This window comes from Chiloscyllium plagiosum, chromosome 41, assembly GCF_004010195.1.
Source record: "Chiloscyllium plagiosum isolate BGI_BamShark_2017 chromosome 41, ASM401019v2, whole genome shotgun sequence".
NCBI classification, from domain to species: Eukaryota; Metazoa; Chordata; class Chondrichthyes; order Orectolobiformes; family Hemiscylliidae; genus Chiloscyllium; species Chiloscyllium plagiosum.
The window spans coordinates 8,191,156-8,209,092 of NC_057750.1; the positions used below are offsets into that span (position 1 = coordinate 8,191,156).

A 17,937-nucleotide genomic window follows, 5' to 3' on the forward strand; every position below is an offset into this window, starting at 1 on the left:
GCATTTTGGGAAAGCAAATCTTAGCAGGACTGATACACTTAATGGTAAGTTCCTAGGGAGTGTTGCTGAACAAAGAGACCTTGGAATGCAGGTTCATAGCTCCTTGAAAGTGGAGTTGCAGGTAGATAGGATAGTGAAGAAGACGTTTGGTATGCTTTCCTTTATTGGTCAGGGTATTGAGTACAGGAGTTGGGAGGTCATGTTGCGGCTATCCAACATTGGTTAGGCCACATTTGGAATATTGCATTCAATTCTGGTGGTCTTCCTATTTGGAAGGATGTTGTGAAACTTGGAAGGGTTCAAAAAAAAACTTTCAAGGATGTTGCCAGGGTTGGAGGATTTGAGCTATAGGGAGAGGTTGAATAGGCTAGGGCTGTTCTCCCTGGCGCGTCAGAGGCTGAGGGGTGACGTTAAAGGTTTATAAAATCATAAGGGGCATGGATAGGGTAAATGGAAAAAGTATTTTCCTTGGGGTGGGGGAGTCCAAAGCTAGAGGGCATAGGTTTAGGGTGAGAGGGGCAAGATATAAAAGAGACCAATGGGGCAACTCTTTCAGCAGAGGGTGGTAGGTGTACGGAATGAGCTGCCAGAGGAAGTGGTGGAGGCTGGTACAATTACAACATTTAAAAGGCAACTGGATGGTTATATGAATAGGAAGAGTTTGGGCAGTTATGGTGCTGGCAGGTGGGACGAGATTAGGTTGGAATATCTGGTCGGCATGGATGAGTTGAACTGAAGGGTCTGTTTCCGTGCTGTACATCTCTATGACTCTCTATTTGACTGCTGGCTGGTTTTAAAATTTGAATTTTTCTGTAAATCCTATTTGGGAGTTTTATTGGACTTGGACTTGTATTATAGAAGGGAAGGTAAAAGTTAGGTTAGAGCAAGGACTTGTAAATAGTTGTTAATTATTGCCTGTTATACTTTAAGAAATAAAGTTATTAATTTTTACTTTAAATAGTTCTTGGCAACTCAAATTTTTACAGATTACTGCACAGGATAAATCTTATCTGTGTTGCTTGTTTTAAATTAAGCAGGAGAGTTTACCCCTTGTAACAAATGCCATGAACAGTGGAATCAGATCCAAAATCGAGTGTCATTTTCTTTGCCCAAACAGCCTCTTGCATCCATATCCACTTTATGAACTTTTAAGTAGCATTGATAGTTTGTGTTGCTATTGTCAATTTTGTATTATATCCAACCAGGCAGGAATTGCACTGAAACCAACCCCTTATATCCAGGACACTTCTGTCCAGGTTTGTTTAAAATTTGTTTAAAACCTATCCTCTCCATGTGATTTTGTCTGAAGTTCCCCAACATCCATCTTTACCACCTGTTTTTATTGGGTATCAGTTAGCTTAGTTGACTGGATGGTTGGTTTGTGATGTTTTGGAATGATGCCAGTAGTGAGTTCAGTTCCTACACCAGCTGAGGTTACCATTGAACATTCTCAACCTTGCCTGAGCTGTGGTGACCCATTGTTTAAATTCATGACCAGTCTTCTTGCTCTCGTGCCCTCCTGAGAGCAGCCCTATGGTCCTGTGGGATTGGGATGACTTTACCTCTTCATTATCTATACATTGTCCCTCGTGATAAAATATGCAGGCATGGGGTTAGTTTTCATTTGTAAGCCTGAGCGAACTGGATCTGCCTTTTGACTTCCCTTGATACTACCAGTATTTCTCCTCTTACAGACTGCCATATTATGGATGAGTCAGAATTTCCTTTGAAAAGACCAAGGCCATTTTCTTTCATTCCTGCCAGAAATTTTCTTTCACTCCTTCCAGTCCTGCCACTGACTCCATCATTAGTTGTTTGTGTGACAGCACTAAGCTCAATCTTTTGCTTGTTCTAGAGTAGAGCTACATATTCCATATTTTCTCTACGGGAACATTACCAGCTCTTTCTGTGACTGGACTGATTATTGATGTCACCTCAGATTAGACTTTTCAAGCATCCTCTTTGTGAAACTTATGAACAGCACCCTGTTTGTGCATCAAGTCATCTGTTTCTGCCACCTCCATGCAGAAATATACACAGCCCCATTGAGCTGTACAGACTTTGTTTTCCAGCAAATGAATTTACAATACTTGTCCCTGCAAATAAATTCCTCAACTGTTGAAATTCACTTTACATCTGCAACCATTTCTAACTTTGGTTCTCATTTGCTATCTCTTGCATTTGCTCTCATCCTTTCTTGCACCTTCCCTCCACTGTCTACAGCTCCAGTATTAGTAGCAATATGTGCAGAGGCTCTCTGTTTGGGGTGTAGTGTCAAAGCTGACTCTTCTCTTCAAATTTTGTCAGCAATCTATATAAGGAAGATGAGGAATCTTAGCAGATCCTTCATTCCTGAAAGTAACATTGCGAGGGTGGGGGCATAAATATTGTTGAGGATACTCTCTAGATACAATTGCATAGTTAATAACAGAAGTAAGTGAAGACTATTCCTTTGAGCTGGACAAAAGAAAAGGGACCCTTGAGGATAGTGTTGTGTTCCATCTAAAAGCCTTCAGAAGGAAAGATGTTGTGGTACTGTAACAGTAATCCATTTGTGGCTTTGATTGGGACGGTTTTAGGGTGGAGATGGAAACCTAAATGCTAAAATCAAGCACAGAAATCAAAGAAAGGTGCATTGGTTTCTTGGAATGTGATGATAAAAGCAAAGAATTTTTCAGTAGGCCTGAAAGCTAATGAGAAGTGTTCAAGAATTCACAGAATATCTTGGGAAAATGAATTTCTGCTTCAGTTATTTTTGTTTCTGAATCACCAACCTATTAGTTACATGGTGGTTTTAGTAAACTGTATATGCAACACAGACATTCTTATTAAAATTTGAAGTGTCCTGAGGTTTGTATTCTACTGGCTTCTACTTTATGTAAAATCCAACCAGCCAACTTGTGGTTGAGTCTTTTTTCCCATCTCTTCCTGTTGTGGCCTGAAGCCAAGTAAAAAGTATGTTTTCATTTATGCAAAGTGGAAGATATGGGTCACAGAAACATTTCTGGTTCTTTTGCAATCTAAACAGAAAAGCAAATCTGTCATACAGTTGGATTTCTGTTTTTAATCCTGCTGCAAGCTGATTTTGATGAAGTAAAGTATTCTGGGAACATAATTTGGAGATAATTAGAGGTGGAAGGGGGTAAGGGGTAGAGTCTGGAAGGGACAAAGTCCGGTTTCCTCATGTCATGTGATGCTGCCCCACTGAGTGTTTATGTGACAGCCCCTGCATAACTTGGCAACTGCATTGAAAGAAACTAACGCAAGAAGTTTGTTCATTTGCATCATTAGGAAAAATGTACTAGCTGGTTTGGACAGTATTTGGAGGTTGTAACAGAATCTTCAGGGCTCAAATATTTTTCTACTTAGACTTACTTGATGTAAAGTTTTCTATTGTGTCACAGCATTGTTTATGTTGAATTCTTCTCTTGTCTTTGTAATTCAGGTAACCTGAATGCAAGGCTTTAAATTTTGTTTTGGTGTAATCTTATTGGACGAAATTGCTTCTCCAGTTGTATGCACTCCTCTCCTAAATATAATGATTTATGAGGTTAAATGTTGTCAGTAGCCTATTGATATCAAAGTTTGGTGGTCACTTATGCAGAGAGCCCTGCAGGTTTCTTGAACATGGAAAAAATTAACCCATTTTTACCAAATGCAAGTTCCAGAAGCACTCTGAAGAGCAATTAGGAACAGGAGTTAGAACTGACTTTCCCATTTCTTTAATGGGTCAGTTAGGTGAATTATTGAGCCTCATCTATTTTCCACCTTAAATTCAGACCAAAATCGAGAAAAGTTACCAGAGAAGGCCTTTGCTTTTCAACAAAGTCTTTTTTTGTGCAAAGTCAAGGTGTCACCGGTAGTGCACAAATCTCTGATCAACCAGTCACCTTGCGGCACTACCTGTTCTGTATATGAGTCCCAAGTTAGCATCCTGGATTTTTTTTTTGTACTTTTTCATTACTTGTAAGTTGCCAGTGCTGTTCTTTATTGCTCAGTATTCAGTTTCAAGAGCAGGATTTAAAACACAAAAAATGAAAAGATGCCTTTAATTTTAAATTTACTGCAAGTTTGTGCTTTGGATGACAGTACAACAATCTTAAGATACCGTATTTCAATTTAATAATCAAAAAGCCACTAACTGAAATTTTGTTTTGAAGTACAAATTGTTTTTGTTTTATGAAGTACACTCTTGGTGCTATTTAGTGCAGTTCTTATGAAAAGAACACTTTTTATTCTTGGCCTTTGTGTGACTCCACCTCCGGTGCCTGAACCTTCAGAAATGACAGATCAGGATTTCACAAGGTTGCAAGATTATTGGGGCCAGGAATTGCACTTGGCCAGCGGACTCAGATAAACTAAATCAGACCTGATTTCCAAAATAATGAAGCCTCGCCTAACTGCATTCTTTGTCACAGTAGTAATTGTAGGAGCATTTAGTAAAACCCAGTACCATGTGTCACATGCACACTCTTGACCTGTATCTCCAACGGCATTGCATCATGCTGGCTCAGGGCTGTACCAGCCCCCCCTTTTCCACTTCATCCTGCAGCTCACTTGACGTGCTAACAAGAAACATCTTTTTTCTTTTCAGGCATCAAGGCAAGCAAGATGCAACAACTTAGAGATACTCATGGCACTCTGGGAGCTTCCTCCCAGCTCCTTCCCTCTTTCTGCATGCCCTCTTTCTCCTGCCACTCCCCCCCCACCTCTTGTCGTGTATTCACCATCCTTCCTGACCTTCCGCTCTTTGCTGAGTACAGAATGTTCAGGAAGGGTCTCCATTTTATCCCTCTGCATTCCCACCCTAGTGAATTTCCTGCACAATGTGACATTGTCCTCTTCTCCTTTTGCCTCCGTGCTCATTTCTTTGGACAAGAGTCCTCTCCCTATCCCACAGACCCCATGGCCCACCTCCAACATTTTTCTTCTTCCCCACACACACACACCCCCTTTTACCTGCACTCGACCTGTTCATTGGCCTGTTGAAGTGACATTGGTCACTCAATTTCTCTGCGCCCCCCCTTCCCCCCCCCCCTTTACCCATTCCAGCCTATCTTCCCAGGGATTGTTGTTGTCTGGTGGCCTGACCTCTACGTTGTAGAGGCCAAGTGCCAGTTATCAGATACCTCCCTCCTATCTCCCTGACCCATGACCCCACCATGGGACAGCAGGCCATTGTGTCAACTATAGTCATCAAACTCATCTCATCTGGTGATCTCCCTTGTCTCCAACTGCTGCCAATCTGATCAATGTCCCAACCCCGTACAGCTCACTTCTCCCTCCTTCCAAAAATTCACAAACTGGACTGTCCGGGCAGGCCCATTGTTTCTGCCTATTCCTGTCCCACAGAACTTAACTCTGTCTTTTCTCCCCTCTCCAATCCCTGCCCACTTACCTCCATGGTTCCTCTGACACTTTAGTCTGTTTCAGAATTTCCAATTTCCGGGCTCCTATAAAAATAGTTCTGAGGAAGGGTCAGTGAACCTGAACTGTTAACTCTGATTTCTCTCCACAGATGCTGCCAGACCTGCTGAGCTTTTCCAGCAATTTCTGTTTTTGTTTCAGATTTACAGCATCCGCAGCTCTTTTGGTTTTGATATTTTAAAAATTGCTTTGTGTTAATGATCTGACATATAATGAGTTTGAGTCTCATTCATTTTCTGTACTGCATGGATGGGATTCCAGAGGAATGAATCCCATAGTCTCAATAGTAATTTGAATGTTATCTGGGTGCAGGAGCATCCATCTGATAGTTACTGTGTTTTCTCCTTTGGATAGGTTAAGCAGTGTTGAGTAGTATTCTGGTACAGTCTTCGAGAATAGAAATCTGGAGATGTGGAAGCAATAAATGGACTGGGAACTCATTGCACCTATTTCTTGTGAATTCTTAGAAGTACCATTAAGTAGAAGCAAGTGCTGTCTTGTTTGAAGCTGTCCTGAACTTTAGGAGATATGTTCATAATTTTCTGTGCATGGAGATCACTGTAAATCTAAAATTTAATTAGATTGAAATGTATTATACTTGTCCAGCACTAATCTTTGTTTCTTTTCAATGTGCACTAAATTAAGACTTCAGTAGATACCAACACTTTCAGCAGACAATATGGTTTCAGCTGTTGCAATTTCTCAAATGGCTAACATAGCTAAAAATTATTTGAAGTGTATCAATTCTTCTAAGGGTCCTTTGGCTGTTAATTTAGGCTTCAAATTAACTTTTTTTTCCCCTACTGGACATCCAACATCACAAATACTACTACCACATGCTTTGCCACTTGTGAATGTTGACAGGGAGTAATCACCAGCAAATCTAGTTCTGTCCTTGCTGTGACCAAAATACATGTGCCATTCCCAGCATATAAAAACAAAAGACACTGGCGCGAGTAGGCCAGTTACCAAATCTTCTCTGCCATTGACTATGATCGTGGCTGAACAGATTGTGGCCTTAGCTCTACTCTTCTGCCCCTCTCTCCATGTAACATTGTCTCCCTTAAAGGAGAGTCAGTGTTTCTACAGCACAGAAAGATGCCATCAAACATCCAATATTATTAATCCGATTTTTCATGACTTAACATACAAAGCTACAAGCCATGATATCTCGAGTGTTCATCTAAATTGTCTTGAGTTTCTGCTTCTATCCACCCACTCCTCTTTAGGCAGTGACTTTGAGAAACCACCACCTTCTCGGTGGAAATAAATTTCCACACGTTCTCTCTAAATCTCCTGTTCCTTACCTCAAAATTATCCCTGCTTATTGTCACTTTACTAAACAGAAAAGTTTCTCCCTATTTATGCCCCTCAAACATTTTACTACTTAATCAGCCTATCTAGTCTTTCTACATAATTGAATCGCTCCAACCCTGGCAAAATCCTGGTGAACCTTTTCTGCACCCTCATTAGTGCAATCGCGTTCTTCCTGTAGACAGGAGACAGAACTGCACATGATACTCTGGCCCCAATAACATGCCACCTCACCTACTTGTCCTGCTTCCTTAAAGTATCTGTGGACATGCACACCAATGTCCCTCTGGGTATGTACTTTCTCGGGACCCACATTCAATGTGTACACCTTCGCTTGTTAGACCTTTCACTTTTTCAGGACTAAATTTCATTTTCCACTGAGTCCATCTGACCAGCCTGTCATATCACACTATAATCCAAAACTTTCCTCCTTGCTATTTATCACACTATATATTTCTCATCTGCAAACTTACTGATCATGTATCCTAAACTTATGGACCATTAATTACACCACAAACAAGGTGCTCAGCACTGAACCCTGTGATATGCCACTGGATACTGGCTTCTAGTCACAAAAAAAGGCCTTCATCTTCTGTTTCATGTTGCTACGCTAGCTTTGAATCCAAATTGCCATGGATCCCATACGCTCCACTTCTTAACCAGCCTGCCACCTTGTCAAAAGCTGTACTGAAGTCCCTGTAGACTACATCAACTGGTTTATCCTGCGCACCTGAAAATTCAGTCAAATTTGTTAGACATCGTCTTCACCTGAACAAAGCCATGCTGACCATCCTTGGTTAATTCTTGCCTCTAAGTGGAGATTAGTTTGTCCTTCAGAATTTTTTCAGTAGTTTCCCTACCACAGATGTTTGACTCTCTGACCTGTAGTTTAATGGTTTATCCCTTGAATAATGGTACCATGATGTTCATCAAACTCTAATTTGACCATGTGTATATTCTATGATACCGCCTCCATTGCTTTTGAATTTTGATGATTGATTCTCTGCAATAATACTTCCTTGTCATCATATTGAACAGCAGGCCTGTTAGTTTTAAATTATGCCCCTTCATTCTAGATTTCTTATCAAGGAGACCTATAGTGTCAACATTCACTCTGTCATGTTCCTTCAGAATTTTCTGTTTCATCAAGTCTTCTCTCTTTCTTCAAAATTCCAATAAGTATTAACCCAATTTGCTCAACATTTCTTCATAAGATAGCTCCTTCATCTTAAAATCAACCTCCTCTGAACTGAATGTAAGTGTATCTCCTCTTAAGACCAAAACTCCATGTGATTATTGTCGGTGGCAAAATTTCCCTACTTTTATACACCATCCACCCTGAAACAGAGGCTTACATTACATTTGTTTTTCTAATTACTTAATCTGCATGTTAACCTTTCATGATTCATCTACAAGGTCATTCAGATACTTCTGCACCGCAAAATTCAGCAGTCTCTCTCCATTTAAATAAGTCAATATTTCTATTCTTCCTGCCAAAGTGGGCAACCTCAAGATTTCCCAATTCATTATGCTCCATTTTTGACATTTTTACCCCCTCCAGCGAAGCTTCTCAACCAATGAAAAGAAGCCGAAATATTCAGTTGAGCAACTGTTCTCCAGCCCTGTGGTTATTCAGTTTTTCTATTTTAAATCTTTACCACTGTGCTAGATTCTAGAGTTCACTCTGATATCTTTGATATCCATTTGAGGAAATTGTTAAATATGTGCAGTAAATTTAGTACGTGGAGCCAAGCAGAAGGCTTGAATAAACTGTTCCCTCTCCTTTTAAGGTCTGGGCACAGAGGGCATTTACCGTGTCAGTGGGAACAAGTCAGAGATGGAAAGTCTCCAGAGGCAATTTGATCAAGGTAAGTGGAAGGAGAAAGAAGTCTTCGATAAACAATCGACTTTCAGTTGTGGGATGCTACTGTATTTTACTGAAGAAGGTGGGCGGAATGCAAATTTATTTTGTCTTGTGGTGGGTGAGGCGAGTTGAGGATTTTCATATGGCAGTTCAAAATTATTTATTCTAAGTCTGTGCGTGCATATCTTTCAGTAGTCCCTTTACATTTCACACACGTCTGGCAACTTATGGAATCATGAATGCTGGTAACTCTTGAAAATATGTTCCTTGTAGTTGTCCATGAATTAACCAAGATATTTGAGTCTCTGATAGGTGGCAAACTATCTGAGCTTGGTGAAGTAGAATAGAGACAAACCCAATACTGTCCATCTCTGAATGACACTTTTTTTTCCTTTGCTGCTAAACTTGATTGTACTTTGCTAACTATTATTTCCATGGCTGACAGTTTTCTCAGCAATGAATAGGTTTCAAGTCCAGGAGTACAGTGCGTTATGTAACCCAACTTGAAAATCTCAGGCAATGTTTATCAAAGATGAATAGGTCAGCATCATCAGTTCCTGAGGTATTGATTCAGATTGAAGAGGACAGGACTTTATTTGAATATATTGGGGTTATACTGTTAAGCTATATTGCCCTCATTTTTTCTGTTTATAGACCACAACCTTGTTCTACAAGAGAAGGATTTTGCGGTGAATACAATAGCTGGAGCAATGAAAAGCTTCTTCTCTGAGCTTCCGGAGCCACTGGTCCCATATAGTGCACAGGTCGAATTGGTAGATGTCAGCAGTAAGTATGGACCAGCACACAGTCTGTGGTAGAAAGAAAACGCCTTTCTATAGCATCCTTTAGAATATCCCAAAGATATGGCTAATGGGTTGGTTTTTGAAGATCAGTCATGATGTTTAATTAGGTAAGCATGATAGCCTCTCCTTCCTTAAAGCACTCCATAAACATGATCTCCATGATCTGCAGCCATTGGCAATCCTCCATAGTCGCCATTCACTGTCCCTCTATTAAGGTAAATGTTTGCTCCATTATGAGTTTCTTTTGCTTCCTCATGTGACTGAATGTGCTGATCCTCGACCCACAGATCTTTGGCATGTGAGGCAGCATGTCTCATGTAATGGGTCCAGAGGGAAGTCAAGGTCAAGCCATCTTAATCTTACCAGTCCATAGGGCTGCTGGCTCATTAGAGAGAGGGGGCTAGTGGTGATTTGACCTGAGAGCTGTACTACCTTGAGCGAGGGGAATGATTCATGGTAACCTCGGCTGGTGATGCGAAGCTTCGCAAGTCAAACGTCCAGCCAACTAACCTAAGTATTTGTTTTTTTTTTATCTTTCCTTCTCTTGTAACATTTTTCCTCGAAAGGTATGTAGCTTGATGGTGAAATGATTGCCATTTTGGTAGCCAGGTCCTCCGCTCATTAATGTCAGTGCTGCTTGCTCTAAGGGGAAATTTGAGTTTCTTAGTATTTTCTCCCTTGGAATGCTGACAATGTCAGAGTTCAGAAGATTGATACATGTTGGCCATTCAAACAATGTTCATGCCACCGAAATTAGTTCTGAATTCTTGTGGAACTGCCTTCAAGAAGGGCGCTAGTGTTTGATCCTCCTATTGAATCTGGAGAATGCAGTAAAAGCTCTGCTAATGGAACTTCCCTATCACTCTTGTGCTGTTGCTGCATAGTTTATTTCTCTGCCCCTACTTCTGCTCTCCTCACCAACTAATACTCCACAATTGTCAAGGAACTGTTAGACCCTGTTTTAGATCTTCAACAAATTGATGTGTATGTTTTGGATAATCAAGGAGAGCCGCAAATTCACGCTGGTCACTTTAAAATGGTACCTTTAGAGAAGTTCTGCTTGAGCAATCTTCACCTGTTTTTCTAGAATTTGATGCTGCCGACCTTCAACTGAAGTCGAGCAGATGGCTGGGGAAAATTATGTAACTGCTGATGCTCTGTCTAGGGTTTATAGGAGAGATGTAGGAGTGAAGCAAGGTTCTCGGTTATGATAATTCTGATGTTTTAAACCCTGCTGATTGTTGCTGTTTTTGTTGTGGTTAAAACTCTAATGATTTTGTAAAATTGGCGTTTGGTGAAATATGGAAGTTACCTGTGAAGTATGTAATCAGCTAATTATCAATATGTTTAGATGATGTGAACTTCTGTATTATTAAAAAAAAACTTTTGCCACAATCAAGCTTTTTTTTTCCCACTAATTAAACTCAGACCAGGAATCTTAATACATGCTCATCTGTTTCCTGTGGTTTTGTAATGTATTAGGTGATCAGCTTTACCCCATGCACAATGAAGGGTGGTAAGATTCTCTTCACTTCATCAATTCTCTCCCTCCCTTATATCCCAATACCCAAATGTGGCAAATGAACTGACATCTGTGAAACACCCTCCACTCTAGGATCTGCATTGTGGTGCAGGGTGTGTGGATTCAGCTGCTGCCACTGTCATGCAGCTCATTACGGAATCACTGTGATGATCCACGTGCTGTCTGCATTAAATTACTTATTTTTCTTCTCTCAGAACAGCCTGATAAGGAGCTGAAGTTGAATGCACTTAAGGAAGTGTTGAAGAAGTTTCCAAAAGAGAATTATGAGGTCTTCAAATATGTCATCACCCACTTAAACAAGTAAGTAATTGCTTGATGCAAGCAGTAAGGCTATCCTGCATAAAAGTTGTGCTTAATTGACCTGGCTAATTAATGGTGCAGAGGATATCATAAACCAATGGTTCAAATAACTGAGACCGTATTTTTTTCTTCTAATGATACAAATCAATTTAAGGTAAAGAAGAAAGTAAATCTCTTTGGGAATTTAAAATGCTTGCCCTTACATGTATGTGGATTCAAAATTGCTAACTGTACAGGCCTTCCTGTGCTGCAACTCTACTTTTTCTCAGCTATAGCACAACAGAGATGAAATTACAGACACTGTTTTGATGATCCTTTTGGAGTTATATTTTTTCTTGACCTTCTATTCCTGTGTTCTTTATAGCAAGGTCAGATTAAATTCTTGTGTGCACTTCAATGCAGGCATTGACCTGTTTTAAATAAAGTATTAATTCCTGCATTGAAAGTGCGCACAGGAATTCATTTAATTAAACCCAAGTGCAGAAACAGCATATGTTCTGAAATTCCCGTGCTACTTGGCCGGCATGTTGTTTAGAGAGTTCATACTTTTGTCAAAACGTTGTTTCAGATCTTCCACTTAAATTCAGTGAAATCTTATTATCGATACTTCAAGTAAGTGTGTACTTGATTATAGACCAGCATTTTCCTGGGATAAAGCCTTGAACAGTATCACCTGACAAAGTAATATGTTCTCACAATGGATGTAAATTGACCTTATGGTCCAAAGAAAATTAATTTCAATGTAATATTTTTTATCATCTTGCTCCTCATTTCTGTGCCAAGGTGTTCCTGGACAATGTGTGTGAACCAAAATATGATCACTTTTTTTTGGAATGGAAGCAGGTGTGGGTGGCACTGCATTCTTTTTGTTCTAGTTAAAGGAATCAGATGCAGCACACTTCTGTTTAACTTGCACCTATGGGACCGGGAGTGTGTTGGTTGATCAAATATTCTAGCGATCAAATATTCTGGATGATCAAGAGGTCCACATAATCTATGTTTTAAAAAAAACACACTCCATAATAGAGATGTAATACAGAGGGAATACATATCACTGTCATACTTTATTTACAGCATAAATCACTTTTATATAGTAATGGAACTTCACCTTAAATAAAACTTACTCCTCTGATTTTGCGGAGATAGTAATAGAACATAATCTTCCAGTATTTGAGATATCATTTTTGCCAGTTCATGAGGCACTGGTTAAAATCAAGCTTGCTGTACTTCCTTGGCTTTGCTGTTTTGGAGAACACTGAGCCATTACTTGCAGGCTGGACTATTTTTGAGGATGTTAATGAACCAGTTAGGGTTTCACATCAATCTGACAGCTTTAGTGGCCATTATAGTTTTGCTACCAGACTTGTTGAGTTCACTTTTAATGACTTGCCATCGTACAGCTGCAACTCACAACCTGTTTGGACCAAAAGTACTAGGCAGCCACCACACTCTTCAGAATGGAGCTTTCAGTGCCACTGATTTTTGTTTGTTGCTATTGATATTATTAGATCAGCAAACAGTGTTTGTACACCATTTTCTCTCCCATTATTTCATTTTAATGCTCACCAAGCCGATTAAAGAACTGAGAAATGTAGTTATTCTCTGCCAATAATATCTGCAGTGTCACTTCTACAAGTGTTTTTCAAGCCCCAAATTCGTTGTCTCCTGTTAGGATTTTCATTCAGCTACTTGTTATTTTTGCTGATCTGTACCAAGGGGCATGCGCTTTCCACCAGACTAACTGAGGAACAATAAAAATGCTGATTCAGGCAGGCTTTAGTCCTGTCATCCGCTCTTCCCAACCTACTTTCAGGGTTCTGTCTTAAATTTGCTCATGTTGTTGGCTGGGCCACCATTTATTGCCCATTCCTAATTACCTCAGAAAAGGTGGCAGTGGACTTCTTCCTTAAGTTGCTGCAGGGACACCCATTGTGCTTTTAGGAAGGGACGTAATCATTGTTTGCATTGTACGTTGGATTATTATTTCTAATCGTAGCAATATTTGCTTGGCAGTTTTCATTAGGAAGAGGAAAAGAAATAAGTTAACAAGAGGATTTTTCTTGTGATGCTGATGGGCTCGTTTCTGTTCAAATAGTCTTGGGAGATGGGAAAAATGTTTGTAGGTGCAAGAAAAGAGGGAAATGTACTGCTCACCGTTGAGTGGGTGGTGACACAGGGAGGTGGCTAAATGTTTTGATTATGCTCACTTTGTTCAATGTATTGTGTAGACTACTGGGTTCTGTTTCATTTCAGGGTCAGTCAGAACTGCAAGTTGAACCTGATGAACAGTGAGAATCTCTCCATCTGTTTCTGGCCCACACTTATGAGGCCTGACTTTCAGACCATGGATGCTCTGACAGCTACCAGGACGTACCAGACTATCATCGAGCTCTTCATCCAGCAGTGCCCTTTCTTCTTTTACGAAAAGCCAATAATGGAGCTGATCAGTGCTGTTCCCAGTTCTCCCACTTCGAACACTGCCTTTCAGTGCCCATCACCTGTAACAATGATTCCTTCACCACCACAGTCGCCTCCCCCAACACCTTAGAGGCCACTTCAACATCTGTGAACACAACTGCAGACGGAACGGCCAAGTAAACTGTGAATTGGGTTATAAATATGCCAGGTATCATAACTGGGTTTTTCAAAACTGCCTTGGGTTATGATACCCTTTTCTGTTGTACAGAGCAGTGTAATCATAGTTAAAACAAATGACATGGCACTAAGAAAATTGATTAAATACCCAAATACTGCAGTGACTGCAAAAGGAAAAGTCCATGACTTCATAGTGGGTTCTGTGAAATGCAAATAGCACAGATTCCACTACAGAGTGGTTTCTCAAAATGCACAATGTTTAAACAGTTAATTATACAGACAAACTCTACTGCTTATTTAATTTAAACTTGTTCCCTTCTAAGCCAATATAGAAAGTTGCTTTATTTACTTTTGGTTAGTGCCAACTCTTGCTTAGAGAATTGTTTTTGAGATCACGTGCTGCTATTTTAACCTTTATTAAAAATAAACGCGAATTTCATGCGGACTGTTAATTCACAGCAGACATGCCCATTGGGCACAGCCTCGTGGTAATATTTGTGAATGCGAGGTGTGAACATGAGCAGTTATCCTAGGTAGAATGACCAAGCCCAGCATGTAGATGTACATCTGTGAAGATGGTTCATTTGGGAAGCCATTCTAACCTTGGGGCATTTGCTTTAAGGAAAGAACACTAAATTAATGTTATGATAAAATCTGTGTCCTAAGGTTCTGTAGAGCTTGTAGTAAAGAGGTTTGTCTGTATAACAATGATGTGAGCAGCTGCATGAAAGTGCTTTGTGCAAAAGGAGATTTTAATGCTGGTTTTCCCAATATCCATACAGCTTCAGTGGCTGATGTCTGTGGAACTTTAGAACCTCTTTTGTCTCGTTCTCACTAGCTTGATCTGTTCTGGTTCGCAATTGCCCAATTTGGTCCCTGGCAGAATCCAATTGAAACGGTCCTGGATCATTTGCCGTTGGGCAGAATTTCCTCCTCCTTCCATGCTTGCCCTATCTTTAGGACCACATTTGTTGCCTGTCTCTACTGCTGCCCCATCTTTACCCTTCTTTGTTAACTAGCCAGACCTGATGTGTAGTGCCAGGTAGGAGCCTCTTGATGCAAAAGGACAACCTATTGCCAACTAAAAGTGTCAGCCAACGTTACGTCAAATTTGCCCATCACTTTAAATGATTAGTGTGATCCCCTATCCCCTTTTTAGGTTGCGCAAAAGTTAAACATATCTTGGCTGGTGCCTTGCATCCGTCCAGGCAGGAGTTAAGGTGCTTTAGGATGTGGCTTTCTCTGAACTGGCTTTTTTTTGTTAAACAATAAATAATTTAAATGCTTGAATGGCATGTTAGCACATGCATGGTTTATCACAATGTTTTATAACCATCCTGAGGTGTGTCACTTTTGATGTGTATCACAAAGACCTTTCTGCCCAGTGATGTCTACTAGAAAAGCAAATACGCATGGACTGTATTGCGCAGCACTGTGATAGATCCTGTGCTTGAATAGCTTCACTCTGCTGAAACTTGAAGAATGGCCAAATTTGCAAGATATTGTAGGGTGGCCATTGCCCACAAAATCATACCTCAGCACCAATCAGTGCCTAAAGGATATAGAATGGGGGCTGGAAGAGAATCAAAAATATGAACAGGTACAACTAAATGCCTGAGCAACTCCAGTCCTGAAGCAGTTCACTTTCAAGGTTAGTGTGAAGGCTGCATAAGGGGTCCTCTTAAAATATATATAAATAAATATATATATATTGAGGTTTTATAATCCTAAAGTTCAAATTCCACAGCGCCAGGTCTGAGAACCTACATTACACATGACACTGTAAATGCAAGAATTCATTGTTTAATGAGCTGAGCAGCAGTTGCTATGAAATATGCCGTTGTTCATTAACACTACCATTATTTTTAGCGATTTGTTCTTTGAACTATTCAGCTCCTATCTGGAGTTTGTAACAAATCATATGTTTCAGTCATGAGGCAAATTCATCAATACCTGGCCAGTGTGTTCTTAGCATTTCTTTTCCCCCGTAGGGCTGTGCCAGTGAATCAATTTTAAAACACTTAGTTGATCGAAGTATTCAGCTCTGCCAATTTGGGTATGGTACGTACAGTTATGGTCTCTCCAATAACAGAACAAACACTAAAATGTTATGTGTTTGTGTGTGTGTGGTTTTTGTAACTAGTCAATGTTGTGCGTATTGACTGACTGGGCAAAATGTGAAGTGGACAACCCAGATCCATTGTTTCCATATAAGATGCTGACAATTTATTCCATTTTATATCTTTTGTTTGAAATGTATATTTCTAAATATTTAAGAATGGATTGTACTGATTCTGTCAAACGTGTTGGCGCAGTCCTTGTCTCCCAGTTTTGATCCTAATGACTGGTAGTTATTAGGAAGAGTTAATTCATATAAACCCATCAACAATTACTGATTGATTAATGATTCCAAAATTTCCAAGTTAACAAAGTTTTGCTTCATTAGGAAGGCCTGGCTTAGCTTTGAAGCCTGCTATTAAAAAGCTGGCAATTGCCTGAGTGTCTCCATTCCTAACTCATCCGTTTCTGAATTAGAAGCGGGTATGGCAGATGAGTAAAAGGAGCTGCAGTCTAATCATTTTTTAAAATTATAGACTATTTATGAAATAGATTGGTACGGTTTTATCTGAAATTGCAATTCCTCACACAGCTGATGACCAGCAAGTCTATCAACAGCAGAAGCTATGCTGTCACGTACATGTGAGGAAGAGAAGTACCTCCTGAAAATAGATTGATTTGACAAATCTGGCTTGATGTTGACTAAATGACTAGTGTTGCACTGGATCTTGTCTGCAGCATTTGGGCATTAATTCCTTTTCAAGTTGGGTGGTACTCCCTTAAAAGGGATTGGAAGCTAAGTTACCCTTTTGAGGATGAGCAGGCTGTTTAATTTTCTGTTTATGTCCTGAATTTGGATCAAAAATTGAATGAAATTGGCTCAAAACAAAATTGTGGGGCTTTTTGTGTTTGATATCCGAAAACTTTAAGAGCTAAATCAGTGAGTGAAAATAAAATATTTTAGTGAAACTGTCTTCACAGTTTGGATGATATCAAAAGGAGTTAGTGTGTAGCAATAACTTGGATTCCATGTCTCTTTCAAGACCTCACCACCACACGTGGCAAGTCATTCCCTCAAGCATCAGTGAAGAAAGAAGCCAATGATTTACTGAACCATTGATTATTTTTAAATTTTTCCTCTCTTAACTGTTGGAGGAACGATATTGGTGTGTGTGCAAAGCACCAGATAACAGCTATAAACATCAGAGCCTTATTGGGTTTTCTAAAATAGCCTCTTTATGCAAAAAGTATCATCCAAAATAATTGTTGGGTTTAAACTAATTTGAACCCAAATTTAGATGTTTTACAGATCAGTTTTTACATGGGAATGGGAAATTGCCCTTGAAACTGAGTGCTGAATATGCTCCTGCCATGTTTTACCTTGCTGGAACTTCAGAATTGGATCATTATGGGGAAAGAGTCTGTTAGAAATGAGGAGTCTCTGGTTCTCAGTAGATTCATGCACAAAGGAGAGCTGCTTACATTTATTTGTGTCTTTCACATCTTGCCAATACCCTGCAAACATCTATTTGTATGGAGCCTTGCTCGTCCAGTAAACTGCATCTTACTAACCTGTGCTATATAAATGTGATGAAATTTCTTTGTGACATTTCCAGTATTTTGGAACTCTGTTAAAAGTTGCAATAATCATCGTGTCTGTTTTCTTCCAAAGGGAGTAATACTACAGATTTTCCTCCTCCCCCTTCCTCCTCCCCCTTCCTCCTCCCCCTTCCTCCTCCCCCTTCCTCCTCCCCCTTCCTCCTCCCCCTTCCTCCTCCCCCTTCCTCCTCCCCCTTCCTCCTCCCCCTTCCTCCTCCCCCTTCCTCCTCCCCCTTCCTCCTCCCCCTTCCTCCTCCCCCTTCCTCCTCCCCCTTCCTCCTCCCCCTTCCTCCTCCCCCTTCCTCCTCCCCCTTCCTCCTCCCCCTTCCTCCTCCCCCTTCCTCCTCCCCCTTCCTCCTCCCCCTTCCTCCTCCCCCTTCCTCCTCCCCCTTCCTCCTCCCCCTTCCTCCTCCCCCTTCCTCCTCCCCCTTCCT

The 17,937-nt window shown here is 40.4% G+C and overlaps 1 protein-coding gene across 5 annotated transcripts in view; it reads left to right on the top strand.

Moving 5' to 3' along the window:
• The window catches only part of arhgap35a (Rho GTPase activating protein 35a), a 141,533-nt gene extending 123,861 nt beyond the window's left edge, over positions 1–17,672 (top strand). For all 5 annotated transcript variants that reach the window (XM_043680877.1, XM_043680876.1, XM_043680878.1 and 2 more), the window contains 4 exons: positions 8,532–8,609; positions 9,260–9,391; positions 11,146–11,251; positions 13,505–17,672. In XM_043680877.1, coding sequence (XP_043536812.1) covers positions 8,532–8,609; positions 9,260–9,391; positions 11,146–11,251; positions 13,505–13,799 — 611 coding nt within the window. In that variant the 3' untranslated portion in view covers positions 13,800–17,672. The remainder of the gene's footprint in view (positions 1–8,531; positions 8,610–9,259; positions 9,392–11,145; positions 11,252–13,504) is intronic.
• The last annotated feature ends 265 nt before the right edge of the window (positions 17,673–17,937 follow it).